At 40.0% G+C, this 18753-nt stretch overlaps 3 protein-coding genes across 5 annotated transcripts in view; all 3 read right to left on the bottom strand.

Moving 5' to 3' along the window:
- Window positions 1-13653, bottom strand: part of LOC146456891 (tyrosine kinase receptor Cad96Ca-like) — a 36035-nt gene extending 22382 nt beyond the window's left edge. For all 3 annotated transcript variants that reach the window (XR_014858677.1, XM_085092538.1, XM_085092539.1), the window contains exons 1-9: window positions 13560-13653; window positions 12586-12911; window positions 11307-11448; window positions 10771-10881; window positions 9961-9982; window positions 9329-9528; window positions 7546-7662; window positions 6971-7155; window positions 3570-3689 (exon numbers count right to left, since the gene is read on the bottom strand). Coding sequence is in view for 2 of the 3 variants with exons in the window: in XM_085092538.1 (XP_084948664.1) it covers window positions 3570-3689; window positions 6971-7155; window positions 7546-7662; window positions 9329-9528; window positions 9961-9982; window positions 10771-10881; window positions 11307-11367 (816 nt within the window). In the remaining variant the exon portion in view is untranslated. The remainder of the gene's footprint in view (window positions 1-3569; window positions 3690-6970; window positions 7156-7545; window positions 7663-9328; window positions 9529-9960; window positions 9983-10770; window positions 10882-11306; window positions 11449-12585; window positions 12912-13559) is intronic.
- LOC146456892 (EGF-like repeat and discoidin I-like domain-containing protein 3) lies at window positions 12265-13483 on the bottom strand. The gene is made up of 3 exons (XM_085092577.1): window positions 13450-13483; window positions 12586-12911; window positions 12265-12405 (listed from the first exon to the last, which is right to left on the bottom strand). Exons 1-3 carry the CDS (start codon window positions 13481-13483, stop codon window positions 12265-12267), a joined length of 501 nt encoding a protein of 166 aa, XP_084948703.1.
- Window positions 13654-16255: 2602 nt separating the features above from the next.
- Window positions 16256-18753, bottom strand: part of LOC146456890 (coagulation factor V-like) — a 55594-nt gene continuing 53096 nt past the window's right edge. Inside the window, exon 6 of the mRNA XM_085092576.1 lies at window positions 16256-16410. Within this exon, the coding sequence (XP_084948702.1) occupies window positions 16256-16410 (155 nt within the window). The remainder of the gene's footprint in view (window positions 16411-18753) is intronic.

The raw sequence follows: 18753 nt of genomic DNA, 5'->3' as shown, positions 1-18753 counted from the left end.
CGTTGGGATAAAAACTATATCAGACCTGCTTTGATTTTCTCAGCATTTTATCCTTAAAGCGCTATGGTCAAGTCGTGATTATTTAAAAGCTAAACAATTGTAGACAAAAAATGAAAATATAAAATGAAAACATATGTGACTAAATGAAATTTAGGCAAAGTTAATCTCATGACAATACTGATCAGCAGTCCAACTGTGCGCTGGATAGAGGGGCGGCTCAAATTTCTAGCAGGGGCAATTTGTGACACTTGATGCCGCAGTTGGTTTTGTCGCATTGCTCGTACAAAGGTCATTTTTGCGGGTCGTTCTTTCTTAGCTGCAGCCTGCTGTCTATCTACTGCGTTATTTAGCTCGGTCGTTCGTTGTCGTCCCGTATCGTTTTCCTTCAGAGTCATGCCTAATACTCGCAACGCCAACAACAGTTTTTCTTCTGCGGTTTTCCTGCAAGAACACTTGTCTCCACGTGCGGTGGAAGTACCGATGATACAGCCTTTTTAGCGACTGTTGTGGACGCTGTTACGCTTGTTTTATCCTCCGAGAGCTTCAGGATGTCATCCCGAGTGAGCGCTAATCCTGGAGTCGTCATTTTGATTGTACCTTCTCAACCTTCACCAGTTCCTGTAGTTTAGTGTCTTCTCTCCTCAATCGTCCGATTTGGAAGCGCGTGCGACTGCCTTATTATTTGCCTCAGATGTGGGTTTTTCAGTTCCAACAGCCTCCTTCACCCCCTAAGCGACTTATGGCAAAACTACCTTTTTTGTACCTTCTTTGTTACAACTTTTAGTGCGCCTCTTGCCGGCCTCAATCGCGACCCCCGCAACAGCGACTGTCACAGTTCCTTAGCGTTTCACTGGAAGACATTTGCCTCCTCGATCGCGCAGCGTCCCGTCACTACCTACCCCAAATCAACCGAACGTTGTCGGCCAACCCAAGTGAAACTCGAAACGCCGTAAAGCTTCTCCAGCTCCGTCCTCCTCTGCCCTTGCCAAATCCAAGCATTGATAAGGATCTACCGCTGTCGACTGCGACTTCAACTGTTAGTGTTATTGCCTTTGCATCTTGTTAGTTAACTAGCGCTTGTCACGTAATAGACAAGTACAAGCCTCCTCCTGCAACTTGCTTAGTTTTCCATAGTAGCGCTCGTTACCTAACGTTTAATTGTCAGTCTTTTTAGTAGCATTTATGCGCTCGACGCGTACCTTGCCTCGGCTTCGTAGTTCATTGCATCAACATACCTATCATGTTTCAGGCTTATTCATTAGGCTTTGTGTGCGGCATAGTAAACTCAACTGTCTACAGAAGAATTTTAGGGCCTTATTTGGCTCTATTAGTTTGCTAGTTGTGGACTGTGGATAAGGATTGGTTTGTCATCTTCTTAGTGACTCAGCCCGGCATCGCTCACGTTTGTAGGTGCCTCTAGGTTCAGAAGCAATTGTTCTGACGCTTACTCTGCTACAGGACACACGTTAAAGTTTTTTTTAGTTCACTGTCATTTTACACGAGTCCTTCCCGTGCATTTCTTTTTGTTTTATTGCGTCTCCAGCATCGGCCGACTTTCCCAGTGTTGCAGTGACCCCTCTCAATGTGGAGGAATTTTCGCAGGATTTGGCGGGGTCATCCCAATCAGTAACAGGTCGCTTTTGTCCTCCATTGTCGTAGGCAAGGCCTCAAGGAGGGATTTCTCTCGTTCCACAAACTTAGGTAGGTGGTTCTACGACTAGTGGGATAAAGCCCAAATTCAGCCATCCATCACCTACGAGGAGCTCTTCCTAGTTGTAATAGATGCTCATCTGTACGGTCACCATTGGACCAAGAGGTTCGTTCTGTTCTGTTCTGACAATGCTGTTGTAGCTGCAATTCTTCGTGCGAGATCTTCAGAAATCCCAGTCTTAATTTATCTTCTTCGTAAGCTCCTTCTTTCCGCGTGCGTTTCGGTTTTGCCTTTAGCGCTTGCCCCTTGCTTGGCCCTATAAGCCATCTTGGCGCCTGGGGACAAGTGAAGTGATGCTTTCCCCGCCCCTAGCCTGCGAAATAAGATTGCTTAATAATATGTTGTTTCCCGTTTTCGTTGGTAGGGGTTTAGTCAGCTTGCTCGCGAGGCTCAGCTGCCGTTCCTCCTTGCTAGATTCCTCAACCTTTTCCTCGTGCGTGGCTTTCCCTGCTCAACCCAAAGGACCTATGCAACTGGTTAGAGAAAGTTCTGCACCTTTTGTTGCCAGGATAGCAAGCTTCGTGCCAACGCATCACCTTCCCCAGCTTACGAGCGGACCATGTGTTTTTTTTGCGTCTTTCTTGGCAGACTCAGTGTAGCACTTCTTTGTTACAGTTTAACTGTCTGCTATTCGTTACTTACACATCGAGCGAGGTTTTCTTGATCCCTTGCTGAACTGCCTGCGGTTGTAACAGGTCTTAATGGGGATTAGGCGATTAAAAGGTTCCCCTGAAGCGCAACACCTTCCAGTCACAGACAACATCATGGTGGTCATTTGGAAAGCCTTGGACGTTTCTTTGTACGACCATTGCATCTTTTAGGCTGCATGCACCTTCAGGCTTACTTAATTTTGATTCCGTCACTCCGCCGAGTTTACCGTCCCTATCTTAGGTATTCCTTTGCCTTCTCTGCACTCTTCTGTTCCCGATATTTCAGTAGACTCCTCCTTGGCCCCTTGCTGTTTGCAGGCTAGGATCAAGGCTTTTAAAAGTGACCTCTTTCGAAAGGGGTATTTTACGCACATTCTTCAAAAAAAGGTTTTCTCTCTGTGTAGTAGATGCGATGATGCCTTACCTTGTCGCGTACCATCTTGACCGACTGGCTTCTACTTATACTGTCAGTGATTGGCGTCTCAGGGCACTTTTTGAGCCAACGCTTCCAAATCAGTGCAGCCACTGTTGCTGCTCGCAGTGGCTCGCCGGATTACCTGATTCAGGCTCTCGGGCGTTGGACAAGAAGCGTTTATCAGTACTACATTCGCACTCCCTCGAAAACACTAGCCAGCCTCTGGCCTAGCAGCTCTCCCGAACCTGCTTATGGAGCGTGTGTGTGTGTAAGCCGCTTCGTGGGTCCGGGGCTACTCAGGCGTTCCATTGGTGATACTTGCGTGGTTATAGATTCCGAGGTCCCATTCTACCTAGCCTCTTGGTTCACTCCATTTCAAGGCACCCTTGGTAAAGGAGGGGCTGGGTGGTTGTCGTTTAATTTGTATGGTTGGTTGGCAATGGATACCTCCTTGCCGCCAGAGTTCCGCTTGTCTTCACCACCATTGTGGCACCTGTTCCCAAGCTCATCTATTGGCAATGAGTTTAACCCCAAGTGTTTACATTTGTAAGTCTATTGAGGTGTGAATTACTGATTAAATGACAAAAACGTGTTCGATTTGTATTCCCATTAACGCGTGGCAATACAAAAATATAAAAAAAACCCTCCAAGAAGATAACAGTTTGTTCTTGAAAATCGGCAAGACATCGTCAGGGGGCAACAGTTCACAACGCCGAATTGTAAATTTGATGAAAAGTCCACATTCAATTTCAAACATAAGTTTATGAAATTATTTGCTTTAAGTTCACTGTACCTTTTTGGCGTTGCCATGTCCATATTTGAAGTTCTGATACGCTAAACCAAAATCTGTCACCTTGCACACGAAGTTTCGATCCAAGAGGATGTTTCGTGCTGCCAAATCACGGTGGACTACCTACAGAAACAAAATCGTAGCCAAAGTACATTCATTTTGGGTCACAGTTCTTGCTGGGCGAACTTTTACCGAGCCTTGATACGAGAAAATCCAGAAAAGTTATCCCGGTTGACCACATCAAATTTAACTCTACTTTTATATTATTCATTGCCCAAGCTCAATTATTCACAACTTGAATATCCCTTTTTCCCTTACATTTCTTTCTTTAATTTATCGTCTTTCATTGCCAACGAGACACCCTCGCGAGGACGCGAGGGTGACGAGGCGGCAGCATTATAAAGCCGACGCGCGAGTTAGTTTTGTTACAGGCAGAAAAAATCTCGAATGAAAATGTAAGCATAAGGTAAGCATAAGGGAATGTAAGAGTGACATCATCGGTGATTGTTTTCGAGCTAGCCAATGGCATCGCGGTATTTTTTATCTAAACCAATCACATCAGGAGTATCATGATCGGTGAGCGCTAGTACCCAGATTCTTCTTACACACGCGCGAACTTAAATTTTATAAACAATATGGCGGCCTAAGTGGCGAATTTAGTTGTCTTTGCTCTGTTCAAGAGATTTGGATAAGAATAGCAGTGTTTATACGTCTTACTGTATCAGGATGGTGTATAAAAATAGCAAAGATCTTTTTAAGCGCTAGGAAACTTTGCAGAAGTTTTCACGTTTAGAAGCAATCGAATTTTTCCTACGCGCCATCTTATTTTTCGATCCTGCGCGACTGTGTGGAAATGTTCCGCACTAATGGCAGATTAGTTGCTCCGTTGGTGGACGGCGAAAATTCCGACGGCTCTGTCAATCGAGGAGGTAAGAGAATTCAAGTCTTAACTGTCTGTAGGGTGTTTTGTTTTCTGAGGAGGGAGCAAGTTTCTTAAAGTAACCTTTAATCTTTAATCATGATAATATTCAAATTGCAAGCTAATACGGACTATAGTAGGCCAGTGTCGTTATATGTGAATTCATGTGGTCGGTAACATAATATGCACAATAAAGATATCATTCCAAACTGATACACTACGGACCAACACGAATCCTTAATTATAGGGATTTACCAAATATTTTAGATTTCATCGTTTTCTAGTCAAATTGAGTGTTTTTTTGGTTGATGTTTAGGTTCTGTTTAGGGGAGATGCACATTGGAGATGTTTGAATACAGGAGAAATATTTCAAGGCAATTGCAACTTAGCTTTGTGCCATTCTTCTATTTTCTTTTAAATACCGTACTTGTGGCTCATTAATTCAATAAATTGGATTAGAAAGCTCATTTTTATTGTAAAATTCTGTTATTCCTAGGTTGATAGCTATTCTTGTACACATTAAAGTTGTTTATTTTGGTTTTTGTATAAACTCAAACAGGTAATGCAAGGGCCACAGATGTTTCACCTCTAATCTACCTCACAAGTTTAGATCTTATAGACATTCTGAACAACAAAGAATAGCATGAGAGTTTTGCAATGCTTTATTAAACAATGATTCAGTTTGAAAACTGTTTTGTAGTCTGGTTACTTCTTAATTTTCATTCGGCAAGCAACTGTGACAGTTTTGACTCGTTGGCACTCTACTGGCAGGTATTACTAGTAATAATTCAAGTCATTATGCTCATTTTTAAAGCTAATCCGTACTTTACGTGAAACAAGGCACCCAAAGAGTTGGCTCGCTTACCTAAACCAATGCGTTTGTATGAGAAGAGTTTGTCCCGTTAGCCGGGTCCCTTGGAAAGGTTAACTCGGCTATTCAGGACAACTTCGAGTTTCTTATCTAAACAATTGGCAGCGTTAATTTGTAAAGAAATGTAAGAAACGGTGCCTTTCCCAGATGAGCTTGGATAGACCGGTGACCCTTCTAACAGGGAGAACTTTTCTCCATGTAAACAGGACCTTAGAGTGGCCAGGGTCTTCTCCACCTCGTTCCATCGTCATAAAAGTGGAGATGACCTTCAAGATGTTGAGTGTCGGCAACAGTTCATGACCTCTGGAAAATCTAAGAAAATGGCGTCCTCGGGACGCATGTTATGTACAATAAATTTCTTTCCTCATTTAAGTAATGTTTAAAACATGAGCAGCAGTGTTTTATCGGGATTTAAAACCACAAGGCACAGCCGAGTGGATTTTAGACCCGATAAAACACGTGGTGAAGTTTTTTGAACGGCTTCAAAAACATTCTGGAAAAGCGCGTGTCAAGAGAGTTCATGAAACAATGATGCTTTTGTGAACGTTGGAAATTAGCATACGAGAAAAACATTAAACACCGCATACTGATAAGGAGGAGATTTTTATAGGGTTTTAAAACCACTGCAAATGATGTTTTATCGACCATTTAATAGGTCAATGGGCTTATGAATTATTAAATGAGTTTTTGAAGATAAGAAAAGAGTTGAAAAAATGTCACTTGTGAAATGTTCGTGGCTAGTCACAAGTGACATTTTTTCAATTCTTTATTGTATAAATTTCAAATCGCGTACGTGCGGTTGGGAATCCTTCTGCGATAGAGGGCCAGACTGCTAACATCTTGAATTTGCGAACGGGACTTTGAGCGCGATGCTCAACGAGTTTGCCTAGAAATTCTAAAGGTCTCTGAAGAGTCTCTTGGCCGAGACGAAACGCCGCGTCAGACTAGCCACGAACATTTCACAAGTGATCAGAAAAGAGCTTCAAGTTAATAACAAAAATGGCGGACGAAGTTAAGAAACGAGCTCAAAGATGAACGGCAGCAAATTGAGCAAAAAAGTGAAGTTTCGTAAGCATTTGATTTATTTTCTCCGGGTACTCCCGTTTTCTTTTCTCCTCAAAAACCAACACTTCCAAATTCCAATTCGATCTGGAAAGTGTCCCCAATTAGTGCCCTGCGCCAAAATCATTGATACTTAAATAAACTGATTTTTTTATTCGAGGGAATAAGTCTATTTACACAAATAAATGTACGATAACCAGTGCTTTCCTGAATGCCATATATTTTTTTTATAAGAATTATAAAATAGAGTCCGTATTCCCTCAAGTTTGAAGTAGGTAACTCTCCGTTTTTTTTTTCCACGCCAAATTTATTTAAAACTTTGAGTTTTCTTTTAATTCCCTGTTTAAAGGTGTCACATTAACCGCAAATTGTGCTTTCACCTTTCACTTACTGAAATAATTCTGCGAGATTGTTTCAAAGAGTAATTTGTTGAGCCATCTAATTACCGCTGCTCGAAACAATGGGAAAAATATTGTCCATGACAAGTCACAACAGATTGCGGAAGGACTCAATAGCAACTGCTTAGTAATTTCTCCGTTAAAATGAACATACCCCTCTGGATCCAAGGAACACCATTCCACTAGCAATTTGTTTTGCAAATGAGACCAGGTTGTATGTTGTCAGCTCTAAGGTACCACCCTCTCCAAAATGATACTTGTCAACAATTCCTCGGCTTTTTCTCAGATAACCAAGCAAATCTCCAGACGCCAAGTACTCCATGATGAGAATTGGGTGAACTATGAGCAGAAATACAGCAGATAAATATATTATACATAGGTTCCACTCACTGGTGGACTTAAAAGTCTTAGCCATTGGTGCCGGTCTTCAAGACAAGAAGGAATAAAGTGCCCGGGTAATATGGGTTTATGCTGGCCCAGGATGCTATTCAGAACTGGTGTAGCACTATTTCGTTCTTATCTTCTTGGTAATGGGCTCGACTGAGTGACTTAGGTGCTATCGGAAAGGCCCCTGGAAGGCTGAGCATCTGAGTGTGTACCCTACAAAACACACTCGCTGTCTAGAGTCTCACTGCAAACACTCTGGATAATTTCTGTGAATCTGCTGAGATATAAAATAAATAAACAGGGAGAGAATTAAGAGGAGTGAACAGAAATGCATCTCCTTACGTTGTGTTGTGACACATCCAATAAAATTGATAATGTTTGGCTGAGGATTTTCTCCAAACATTTTTCCCAACTCGATCTCTCTCATAAGTGCTTTTCTTCCTTCTTCTCCAGAGGTGGCTACAAGATATAAGACATCAGGGTTAAATCAGATAGGCAAGATGGTCAGTGTGTCACATAGGATGCACTCAACACATTCATTGTAATTGTCTCAGAAAAATTAATAAGACGTTTTTATTTTGTTGTGTTGTTTTGAAGCTTCAAAAGCAAGCAGTGTAGATAATATATAGAAGTAGAGTTAGTTTAACAGTGGGATTGTTAAATGGACTCTAAGGCCCGGTTCATACGTCGAACTTTACATGAGCCGAGCCTAATCATTTTGTTCGGCTCATGTAAAGATCGACGTATGAATCAGTTAGGATCGACAGATTTGTATTTGGGTCGACCCGTTGTTCTATTCGACTGCGCCAGTCGAATAGAACGGCAAGAGTTTGACTTCGATTCAGACGTCGAACCAAATGCATACGTTACGTATAAATTATATAAATTATATCTATCCCAGAGGTCTGCGCGTTCCATCGACTTGGCATGCGTAAAGGAATTCATTCTGAACAAGATGGCGGGAAAAGAGGAATGTGCTTGTTCTTGTTGTTTCGAAACAAATAAATATACTTGTCTGAGACGCAAAAGCTTTAAAAAAAAGAATCTATTCTTGATGTGCACACGCACTTCAAACCGATAGAAACTGTCCAATACAGGCAATATCAGAGTCGAAGCATCAAGACTTCTCAGAACAAAATCTTCAAAAACAACATTTGAAGAGAACATTACTCTATTCAAACAGAGATTACGCTACAGAGGTTACCTCGATAACCTTATAGATAAAACTCTTTCAGAAGTCAATTTCCGCGAAAGAATGTCGGCACTACAAAACAAACAAAAAACGCGCAAAAACATTTTGCCGTTTGTTACGGAATATCGCCCTTCTGTGCCTAACCTAAAACCATTCAGATGATCAAATGGCACTTGATAGAAAATCAGTTTCTGCTAAGAGAGATCTACAAAGATCCTTGCCTACTTTCGTACAGAAAACGGAGATCTTTGAAAGACGTACTCGTAAGAGGAAATTAGCTTTGAAGGTCATATTCTTCCTATCTCGACCGATAGGAGCCGTGTTTGGCCTGTCTTCATTATTTTACCAAACAAGCTCTTCCATGTCAAAATTCATCTTTCCCGCCTTTTTGCAATCTCGTACCCGGAGTCCTCAGGCTCTTTGGCCAGCGGTTAGTCGCCAGGAGAGACTCGGGGGACATCGAATTTTATTACCGTAGGATTTCTGCGGTAAAACAATGGAAACCGTACAGAACAACCAATCAAAAAATTTGAATTTTTTCGATGTCTCCAGAGTCTTCCCGACGTTGCCCCGCTGACCAAAAAGCCTGAAGACTCTGGGTACGAGATTGGCCTTTTTGTATCTTGTTGATTAAAGAAAACAGCCGCTGACCACGAAAATCTATTTTCTCACTGAAGTTCGACTTCAGTTAGGTTCGACGTCTGAATCAACTGCCGAACTAAATTATTTGGGTCGACCTTAATAGGTATTAGGTTCGGCTCAAGTAAAGTTCGACGTATGAACCGGGCCAGATATTACTTACTAAAGAAAACGCAACACGCCTAGACAGCATAGATCAAGTAAACGTACATTTTTTGAAAGCTTTGTAACTTAAATGAAACTCTCCTCGTTGATATTATGATAAGTCTGGAAATTTTATAGAGTGGTTCTTACGTGTGAAGCACTTCGCTGCAACAACACGTTTTCCATATCCTCCAGTTGGTTGACTCAAAGTTGCTCGCCAAACCACTCCATATGCCCCAGAACCTATGACCTCTCGCAGTGCTATACGGTCACGTGAAATCTCCCATTCATTCACTTTATGGCCCAAAACATCCATCTCGTAACCCTCCTCTTCATTTTGTCTTGATGATCTTCAAAAAGAAAAACGTACACCTTCATCAAAATACTCTGCTGATAGTATATATGTCAATTAATTATATATTTAGTTTCATCTTTCGGATATAAATTGGAACATCTGCAGAACCAAAAACTCAATTGAAATCAATTGGATTTTCATGGTGCAGAAAAGTGTTATTAAGGCAAGTAAGGTAGTTATCGATGGGTGTGAAAATAATCCTTTTTACTTACTTCATTTGGTACACCAGCATGTGTCCTTTGTACGCCGCGCGTACCCCGTCTGTTAGATAAACCCTCAGGCGCTGACTTTCATATACAAAAAGCAAATCGAACAAATCTTTTCACCTCGTTCCTTTTCTTTCAAGACCTGTGCCCTGATAGCAAGTGCAGTCATACCACCCACCAAGAGTAATTTTAATAAAATAATCGAAAGTCATTTGACTTACCTGATCTCCGTCTTGGCCTTGACTGTGTTCCCAGTAAGTGAAAAACAAAATGAAGTAAATCAAATAAGACTAAGAATCTATATCGACAGAGACAGTTATATTTGTCGCGAAAAAAAAAAAAAAGAATACAGGGACAGTCGACACTACGACCATCGAGATAATTTAATTAAAACCAACCTCGGCCGCGTTGGTGGAAAAGTATATTTGAAAGGGATTCCTCTGGCCACTTTGGAGGTCATGTTCACCTCAAGACCAAAGAATTAATGGTATTGAAAGTTGAGAATTTTTTAATAAATTTGAGAAATCTCTCACCCATACTTGCCTCGTGAAAAAGACGAGATGACAACTTTTCCGGTATGTGGGGTCTTAAAAATACTCCGTCTAACGAAAATGTAAGTTTACATGTTTTTGTTAATGCTGATAATGTTTAAAATGTTTTTTTTTTTGTTAAATATTTAATTGAACTTGTGATGACATGCCTTCCTTTTTAGCAATAAATTATGTCTTACTTTTGATAATGACGATTTTGTAAATTTTAGCTTGTTGACCTTTGTAATCCAGTCCCTGTACTTTGCAAATTTTTCATTGTCAATTTTTATTGTAAAATTTAAAGTATTAAAGTTTGACACCTTGTAATTCCTGAAGTATGCAAAAATGTGTCGTGTAACATTGTTATTCATATTCCTATTCTACATTTCTTTGGATAATACTATTTCAGTTTAGTCTCACTTTTACTGGCAATCGTAAATCTAAAAAGCTAACTTACGGAATAAAATAAACGGTCCGTGCCCTAAGAATTGTGTCTAATACCTTTTCTTCGACGTTTGCAAATGTACCAGGCGATTAATGTTAGAGATACGACAGCCGACAAAGGCCCAACAATGAAGTACCACTCCAGTGTCGTTCCACTGGAAGGAGTATCTGTAAAGAAAAATGAATTGTGTTGTAAATCTAATTAAAAAAGGACTATTACTGGTCTTCTAACTAGTTTTTTTTAAGGAGTTCTTAGCTTTGAAGCTGGTGCTTTAAGAGCTTGTGTATAAAAACATACAGTAGGTTAGGATGTGGAGTGGTCCTCGTTTGATGCACTAAAAGGTGATATCAACTTCTGCCACCCCAGGGAGTTCTTTGCATAGCCTTGGTTCCCCAGGGACGCATTAGGAAGCTGTCAGTACACTTAGCGTGTCCGAAAACCTCAAAAATCAAGGCTGAACAAGATCTCGACAAACGTCTGGTAACTCTCCTGTGAACTCTCCGTGGAAATGGAAAAGATGGAAGATAGAAAGATAGAAAGATAGAAATCCAAAGATGGAAGTTCCTATTGCTAAAAAGGGCAAAAAAAATACCTGCATCGCAGCCATACAGCTCTATCCTCATTCCAATATTGGTTTCCCATTGTACTGGCATGATCCTGATGTAACGTGTTTCTATTGGTGGGTTTATTCTGTTGTACACAGTATGGTCACTGTCTGTATTTCCATCGAACACCTATATATGTAAAGAGAGTCTGTTTGTCATCAACCAGCAGTGTCACGAGGAGTGGGAAGGGTATGTAAAGAAGCCTTGCAATTCTTACTTTACAGTTCATTGAGCCATGGAGTAATACGAAATTTAGCCTGGAAACGGCCAACTTCCATTGATGCTTTTTATGCAATAGCACTCATCGTCACCTGTCGGCTGAGAAACAGTCGACAGTACGTAAGCCCTCTCCAACTGGCTTGGTCTTGAACAATGAGCTGCAATGCGTACGATGCCATGCTCTGAGAGGTAATTGTTGATTCAATTCATTCCTAGACTTGGCCCCCCAAAATATCCCTGGGGGTCTTCTCCTGTTGGAGGGCTCAGAAAACGCGTAAATATTGGCGGGTTCATTCTTATCCATGCGCAAAATGTGGCTAAAGAAGTAGCACTGTCGCAAGATGAGCTGCAATGACCTGCAATGCGCACGATGTAAACCTCTGAGAGGTAATTGTTGGAGTCAATCCATTCCTAGACTTGGCCCCCACGATCACCCTGGGGGTTTTCTCCCGTTGGAGGGCTCATAAAACGCGTAAATATTGGCGGGTCCATTCTTATCCATGCGCAAAATGTGGCTAAGGACCTAGCGCTGTTGCAAGATGACTATCAACAGCAAAGGACTGGTGCCTGTGAGGATCGTCAATTCTGTCATTGAAGACTTTGTCCAGGCGTTTGATATTCAACATGATCCTGTCGCATGTGGCGAAAGCATTTAGTTTCGCACCCATGTTCTTGGTGATTATCCATGTTTCGCAACCATACAGTAGAACAAATACACATGTTATTCTAAAAAGGCGGAGCTTCAAGTCCAGAGGTAGTCACAGTGAACACCAGAACTCGTGGAGGCTCCAGAACGCGGACCATCCGGCGCTTGAAGTCGTTGAGGCTCCTGGTAACCATGGATCCTAAATAGCGGACGCTGTTGACCTGTTTCAGTGCAATAGCACTATGTAAATTGTTGGATTTTTTATTGATATTGATAATTCTATCTTTTTAATGGTCGCAATTCGTTTCCCTGAAACCTAATAAACAAAAAAAAGTAACTCCTTATATATTAATAGCAGTTGGAAGTTTGAAGTTGAATGCAACACCAAGTAACTGACATACCTTTGGCGGATTCTCGCCTGGATTCCTGTAAAACGTAAAGGACACTCCATCATCACTGAACTGTAGCCAATACTTGGTGACCCACTGGTCGGTTTTGTTATTTGTGGTCCCCTGAGTGGCCACACCTGTCACAGCTGTGTGGCTATCGAGATCGACTTGAAGCCATTGATTGAGGTCGTTGTGTTTTGTCGTCCAGCCGAAAGATCTCTGTTCCTTGAAATTTAACCTGGCATTTCGTGCTGGATGTTTATCATCCCATTGTGAAGAGGCTCTTATCTGGTCATCAGAGATTGCTCCACTCTCCACGCCAAGAGGTGCAGTGCAACCTGATATGACAGCCAAAAATAAAGAAAAGGTATTGCAAGTAGTGCTGGCCTCAGTTTTAAATAAGCAGGTAGTAATTGTAGCATTTTTTGGACAGTAAGGGAATGCACATTACTTAGAATTTAACTTCCAAAATTCGAGTCTTTGATGAAATCTAAAGCGTGCTTTTGAAAAGAATACTTTCTTCAGTGCTGAAAGACATGATGTAAGACATCGGGAAGTGCGACCATACAAGTAATGGGTGTTCGGCGGTCCTTCTTTGTCATGATGTTTAAAGTTATGTCGTACAAGGTTATCACGTTAGCCTGATTACAGAATGGTTAAAAATTTTGACCCTTCGAATAAAAATTGAAAAATTTGACCTTTCACTGTTTAACATTGAGAGTTGTGAATGCTTTTTTCCAGTATGGAAGCTTGGAGCACCTTGAATCAAGCGGGAAATGTTGTTGTTGTTGCTTTAGTTCGCGATGACAGCAGTGGTTTCAGATAAATAGAAGCGAACGAAAAATGTGGCTGACATATTCGTTGTTTGGCCCTAACCTGATCTCCCCTGGAGGAAGTACGGAATGCCCATGCAAGAACTGGAGGTATTTGAAGTAACTTTGAAGCTGTGCTTGTTGCCTTAAATTAGTTCTATTTAACATTCATACCTGGATGTATCACTCCCTGGTCAATCACGGATGACGCAATTGTCAGTTCTGTTTTAGACGGCGAAATGGCATGATTTGTGATGAATGAAGGTGTTACCAAAACTGCAATTTAGGAAAGCTCTGCTTCAGATGACTCACTCTCAAATTAATGGCGCTATTATTGGTCTTATCAGAGTTGATAATTTTATCACTCCTATCTTACATGATGTAATTCTTACGTACAGGTGAGTGTAGAAATATTAGCGGAAAGAATTAGGATGAACCAAGATATTAAGGGAATTTCTATAAACGGAAATGAAATTAAAATCAGTCAATATGCGGACGACACCACACTTATCCTTAATGGGTTTGAAAAATCATTTACAGCCGCTTTGCATGATTTAGAACTTTTCAGTACGATTTCTGGCCTGAAACTCAACAATAAGAAAACAGAGGTACTCTGGATTGGTTCTTGCACTGGTCGTGAAGATCGACTCAGTCCCGAAAAGAACTTGAAATGGGCCAAAGACAAAGTGAGGTCCTTAGGTGTGTGGATATCAACAAACTCAACAATAAGCATGAACAAAAATTACAGCGAAAAATTAGAAAAGATTCGGAGCTGTTTAAGCTGCTGGGAATACCGCCGTCTTAGCCTTTTGGGAGAAATTGTCGTGCTTAAGAGCCTAATCGCTTCACAGATTGTTTATATCCTCTCGCCCTTACCAACCAATCAGCAGGTTTTGGACGAGATCAATAATATTTTCTATAAATTCCTTTGGGACGGGAAGGGGGACAAAATCAAAAGAAGCATTATGATTAGTGACTATGGAAATGGGGGACTAAAGATGATCGATCTAAACTCCTTTAACAAAGCACTTAAGTTATCCTGGGTGAGGAAATACCTAAACAACGATAACAGTGCAAAATGGAAGCTGCTGTTCGATTTCCAATTACAAGATTATGGTGGATCAGACTTCTTCAGATGTAACCTCAACAGAAAAGACCTGTCTAAATATATTAATGTGCCAGACTCTTTTATCGCTGAAATTGTGCAAATATGGGCAGAAATTAGTTTTGATGATAGTGTAATATCTATTGACCACCTTGTCACATTAAACCTATGGCACAATTCTCTTATAAAGGTTGGAAAACAAGCCAATTTATTACAAATCATGGTCCGCTAAAGGCATTCAAAAGGTTGGGCACTTGATGAGAGACAAAAAACAAGTTTCTAGCCTTTTCAGAATTTAAGGAACGTTTTGATATCAACCCGAACTTCCTCGCTTTTTATGGTGTTATATCTTCTATAAAACCCTAAAGGATACGGTAAAAGGGCAGCTCGTCTCAGAAGGAAATGATGACAAGTTTATTGACGTCTTTTTAAGTGCTAAAAAATCAAACACAATAGTTTATCAGAAATGTATCAGCTCTAAAAAGACCAGCCCCAGTAAAACTCAAAATAAATGGCTTGCCGACTGTAATATTATTTGCTCAAATTCCATCAACTGGAAGGCTGCATACAAATTCCCTTTTCGTTGCACTAAAATATCGAAATTAATAATTTTCCAGTTTAAGCTTCTTCACAGACGATTGGCAACAAACGATTTCCTGAACAAAATAGGCTTTAGACAAGATGATCGTTGCTCTTTCTGTGGAGATGAGAGAGAATCTCTTATCCACCTTTTCTGGTCCTGCAGGACGACCATACTCTTCTGGCAAAACTTTCAAGATTGGCTGGTTAAAAATATAACGTCGTTGAAACCTAACAGCTCTGTATCATCAGCCGCAGTTCTTGGTCTAGAGACAAATTTCTTTTCTAGCACAAAACAGTGCTTTCATTTTCTTGTTGCTAGATATTACATTTGGACCTTTAAAATGCGAGAAATAATCCCCAGGATAGAAGGCTTTCCAAGCTTTCTCTCCACCTTCAGTCTTCCGGAAATAACTCCTAACTCACCCTGAATGAAGCTATAGCAAAACAGAGATAAGCTAATTTGAAATCCTTTGTGAAACACGTCTTACACTTGTTTGATCTGGCGAACTTATTGTTATACCTCAAATATTTCCTTCTTTTTGTTTAAGTATAATAAGTATAATTTTAACAGTTTAAGTATATCGTAAGTTTTTTGCAAGACTTTAGTTTCGGAAAAGAAGGCTAATAATAGTGGGTTGTAAATAATTGAGAGGAAAGAAGGAAATGTTTGTATTGTAAGGAATGTGGTATTGCAAGTAATGTAGTATTGCAAGTACTGTAGTATTGTAATTAACGTCGTACCGTAGTATTGTAAGTAATTGTTGTATTGTTAGTACTGTAGTATTGTAAGTAATGTCGTATTGTAAGTACCGTAGTATTGTAAGTAATGTAGTATTGTAAGTACTGTAGTTTTTTTGTAAATACTGTAGTATTGTAAGTAATATAGTAAAGCAAGTACTGTAGTATTGTAAGTACTGTGGTATTCAAGTAATGTAGTAATGCAAGTACTGTACTGTAGTATTGCAAGTAAATAAATGATTAAAAAAAAGATGATCTGTGATGAATGAAGGTGTTATCAAAACTGCAATTGAGGAAAGCTCTGCCTCAGATGACTCGCTCTCAAATTAATGGCGCTATTATAGGTCTTATCAGAGTTGATAATTTTATCGCTCCTATCTTGCATGATGTAATTCTTACATACAGGTGAGTGTGATCGTAGGTTTGATAAAAAAAGGACTTAGGGTTAGAACTTGCAATTGAAATGATCTAAGGAATTCGAATACAAAGGCCAATTTAGCCTGTCATTTCGTGCAGCTTGTCTATCGTTCCGTTGTGAAAAGGCAGTTATCTGGACATCAGAGATTGCTCCATTCTCCATACCAAGGGGTAACTTGCAACCTATCATTGTCAACCGAAGATGTAAGAGTGAATTAGTTGCCAGAAACAATATATTGCTACTTAACAATGGCAAGGAAATGGCAAGCCTTTCCAAAAACGTTTGCTGAGTTCTTATGAAATTTATATAAATGTGGTCCTACGCTCGAGCCTGTTGATGAAATCCAAAGTGTTACCATCCAGAAAAGGCAATAACGCTAGAAAATTCGGTCTAGAAACGTTTTCGTTTTACTAAGGCAGGAAGGAGGTGTGGGCAATGTAAGACTACGTATTATGAAGAAGCGCTGCAGGTTTCAGTTTCTTCTCTTTGTGCATGACCCTGACGGGGACGGCGGAAATGTTATTCTTCTTTCATTCCAACTCACAAAACATAAACAGACGATATGCTGTCTTTAACAAAGTCCTTATCGTAAGCACTTTCTATCTGATTTGCATGTTACAAACACGAGGATTAGGTTCATTTTTTTAAAGAACGTGAGATCGACACACCAACAAACCCCCCCCCCCCCCTTCCCCCGCCTACAAGACACTCTCTCAATCATACACCTAACAGGTGTGTGTGTTATTCTCACTTCGGAACCCGAAGTGTCAGAAACATTAAACAGAGACCTATCACCAATACTAGCAGGCAAACAATAACAGTGACTTCAATGATTAAAATCGTTAAATAAGGAAGCTTACTTGAACAAGTACCCTCGCAGTAGAATGCACTGAATCCGGTGTAAGAGTCCATCTTATCTGATTTGAATGTTACAAACATGTGGTTGGAAGAGGAGTAGATTCCTTTTTTTGATGGAGGATTACCTCCGTACAATACTCCCAACACCTCCCCAGTGCTATTCGTACCATCATACACGTATAAAGCGTCCGTGTTATTCTCATTTTGCAAACTAAAGTTTGTGAATATTAAGTGAACGTGTTGTGCTGTGTTAACCGTGATCCTCCAGGAGCAGTACTGTCCATCCGGGTACTTTCCTGGATAGTTTGGTGAGTGAAAACTTCCCATGACTCCTGTTAGGCTTTCGTTGCATCCTACAAAAAGAAAGATCTTTCGCTTAGTATTGAAAACGAATTGCAATGCAATCTTATACAGTAAAAACCCGCGTATAAGAACCTGGATTTTTTATTTTAGCCTAAACAGGTTCATATATAAATGGTACTTAAAGCAAATTTAGGCTACCAAGGTTCTTAAAATTGTTTCTTATATTTCCATATGAATTTCATTTAAATATAGTATAAATATCATCTCATCTCTTTACTGGTCTTAAAGTCCTAACATATCTCCGAGGAGACCTCTCAGTATAAGCCCTGGGGTTTCTTGAGGTCTCCTCGCCACTTCTTACTTCTTCTTTTACTTCTTCTTTTACTATTATTATTTACTCTAAACTTATGTAAGATCCTAGTCTATTATTCCTTGTAACTTTCTATGTTTGTATGTCGTGGTGAATAAATAAATAAATAAATAAATAAATAAATAAATAAATAAATAAATAAATAAATAAATAGATAATAAATAAATAAATAAATAAATAAATAAATCATTTATTTGAATGGTAAACACAATAAACACACAATACAGTACTTAAGCTTGAAAGAAAAAATGTTATGTCAAGTTACTTTTGATTTTTATCAGATGGTGATCTTGACTCAGCAGTTTCTACCTATATACTCTTACAGCAACTCCACTGATAAGAACCTAACTTAAATTTTTTTGACCCTTAATAAGTTCTTATGTGGAGGGGGCTTAAAATGAACATTTTAGCCTAACAGGTTCTCAAAACCCAGGTTCTTATAAGCGGATTTTTACTGTATCTAAAGGACCTTAATTAGTTATTCTTAAACTTAATTTTCCTCGATGTTACTATCTATTGGTTTAAATTTGTACGCATACATGGAACATACGGTATGTACGTCCTACAATGAAGGTTGCTACTTGGGGGCAAGGATGTGCATTGGTGAGAGCACTCGCCTCCCAACGATGTGGCCCGGCTTGAGTCCCGGCGTTGAAGTCATATGAGGTTTGATTTTGTTATTAGTTCTCGTCCCTGCTACGAGGGTTTTCCTCCGGGTTCTCTGTTTTTCTTTCCTCCGTAAAAACCAACACTTCCAACTTTCAATTTGACTATTGAGGGTCACCCTAATTAGATTTGTGTTATCTTAGTACTACCCTCCCTAAATATTGTTATTTTAGTTCAAGTTTAGAAGGCTGCAGTAGCTTGCCTGAGAGAAGAGAAACAAAAACATAAGTAACGCTGGTATATAAATACAAATCACGATCACTGGTTACAAAAAAATTGTTTCGCTAACGAAGGTTGAAAGTCACTCACCCTGATAGTAACAGTAATG

Source organism: Pavona decussata, unplaced genomic scaffold (genome assembly GCF_977016875.1).
Source record: "Pavona decussata unplaced genomic scaffold, jaPavDecu1.1 SCAFFOLD_253, whole genome shotgun sequence".
NCBI lineage: Eukaryota > Metazoa > Cnidaria > Anthozoa > Scleractinia > Agariciidae > Pavona > Pavona decussata.
This window is presented reverse-complemented; position numbering and strand designations above follow the sequence as displayed.

Coding starts and splice junctions, on each gene's coding strand:
- LOC146456892 (XM_085092577.1), bottom strand. CDS start 13,483: ATGGGCATTCCGTACTTCCTCCAGGGGAGATCAG. Junction 12,912..13,449: donor CTTCCTCCAGGGGAGATCAG/GTTAGGGCCAAA, acceptor CTGTCATATCAG/GTTGCACTGCACCTCTTGGC. Junction 12,406..12,585: donor CAGGCGAGAATCCGCCAAAG/GTATGTCAGTTA, acceptor GCACTGAAACAG/GTCAACAGCGTCCGCTATTT.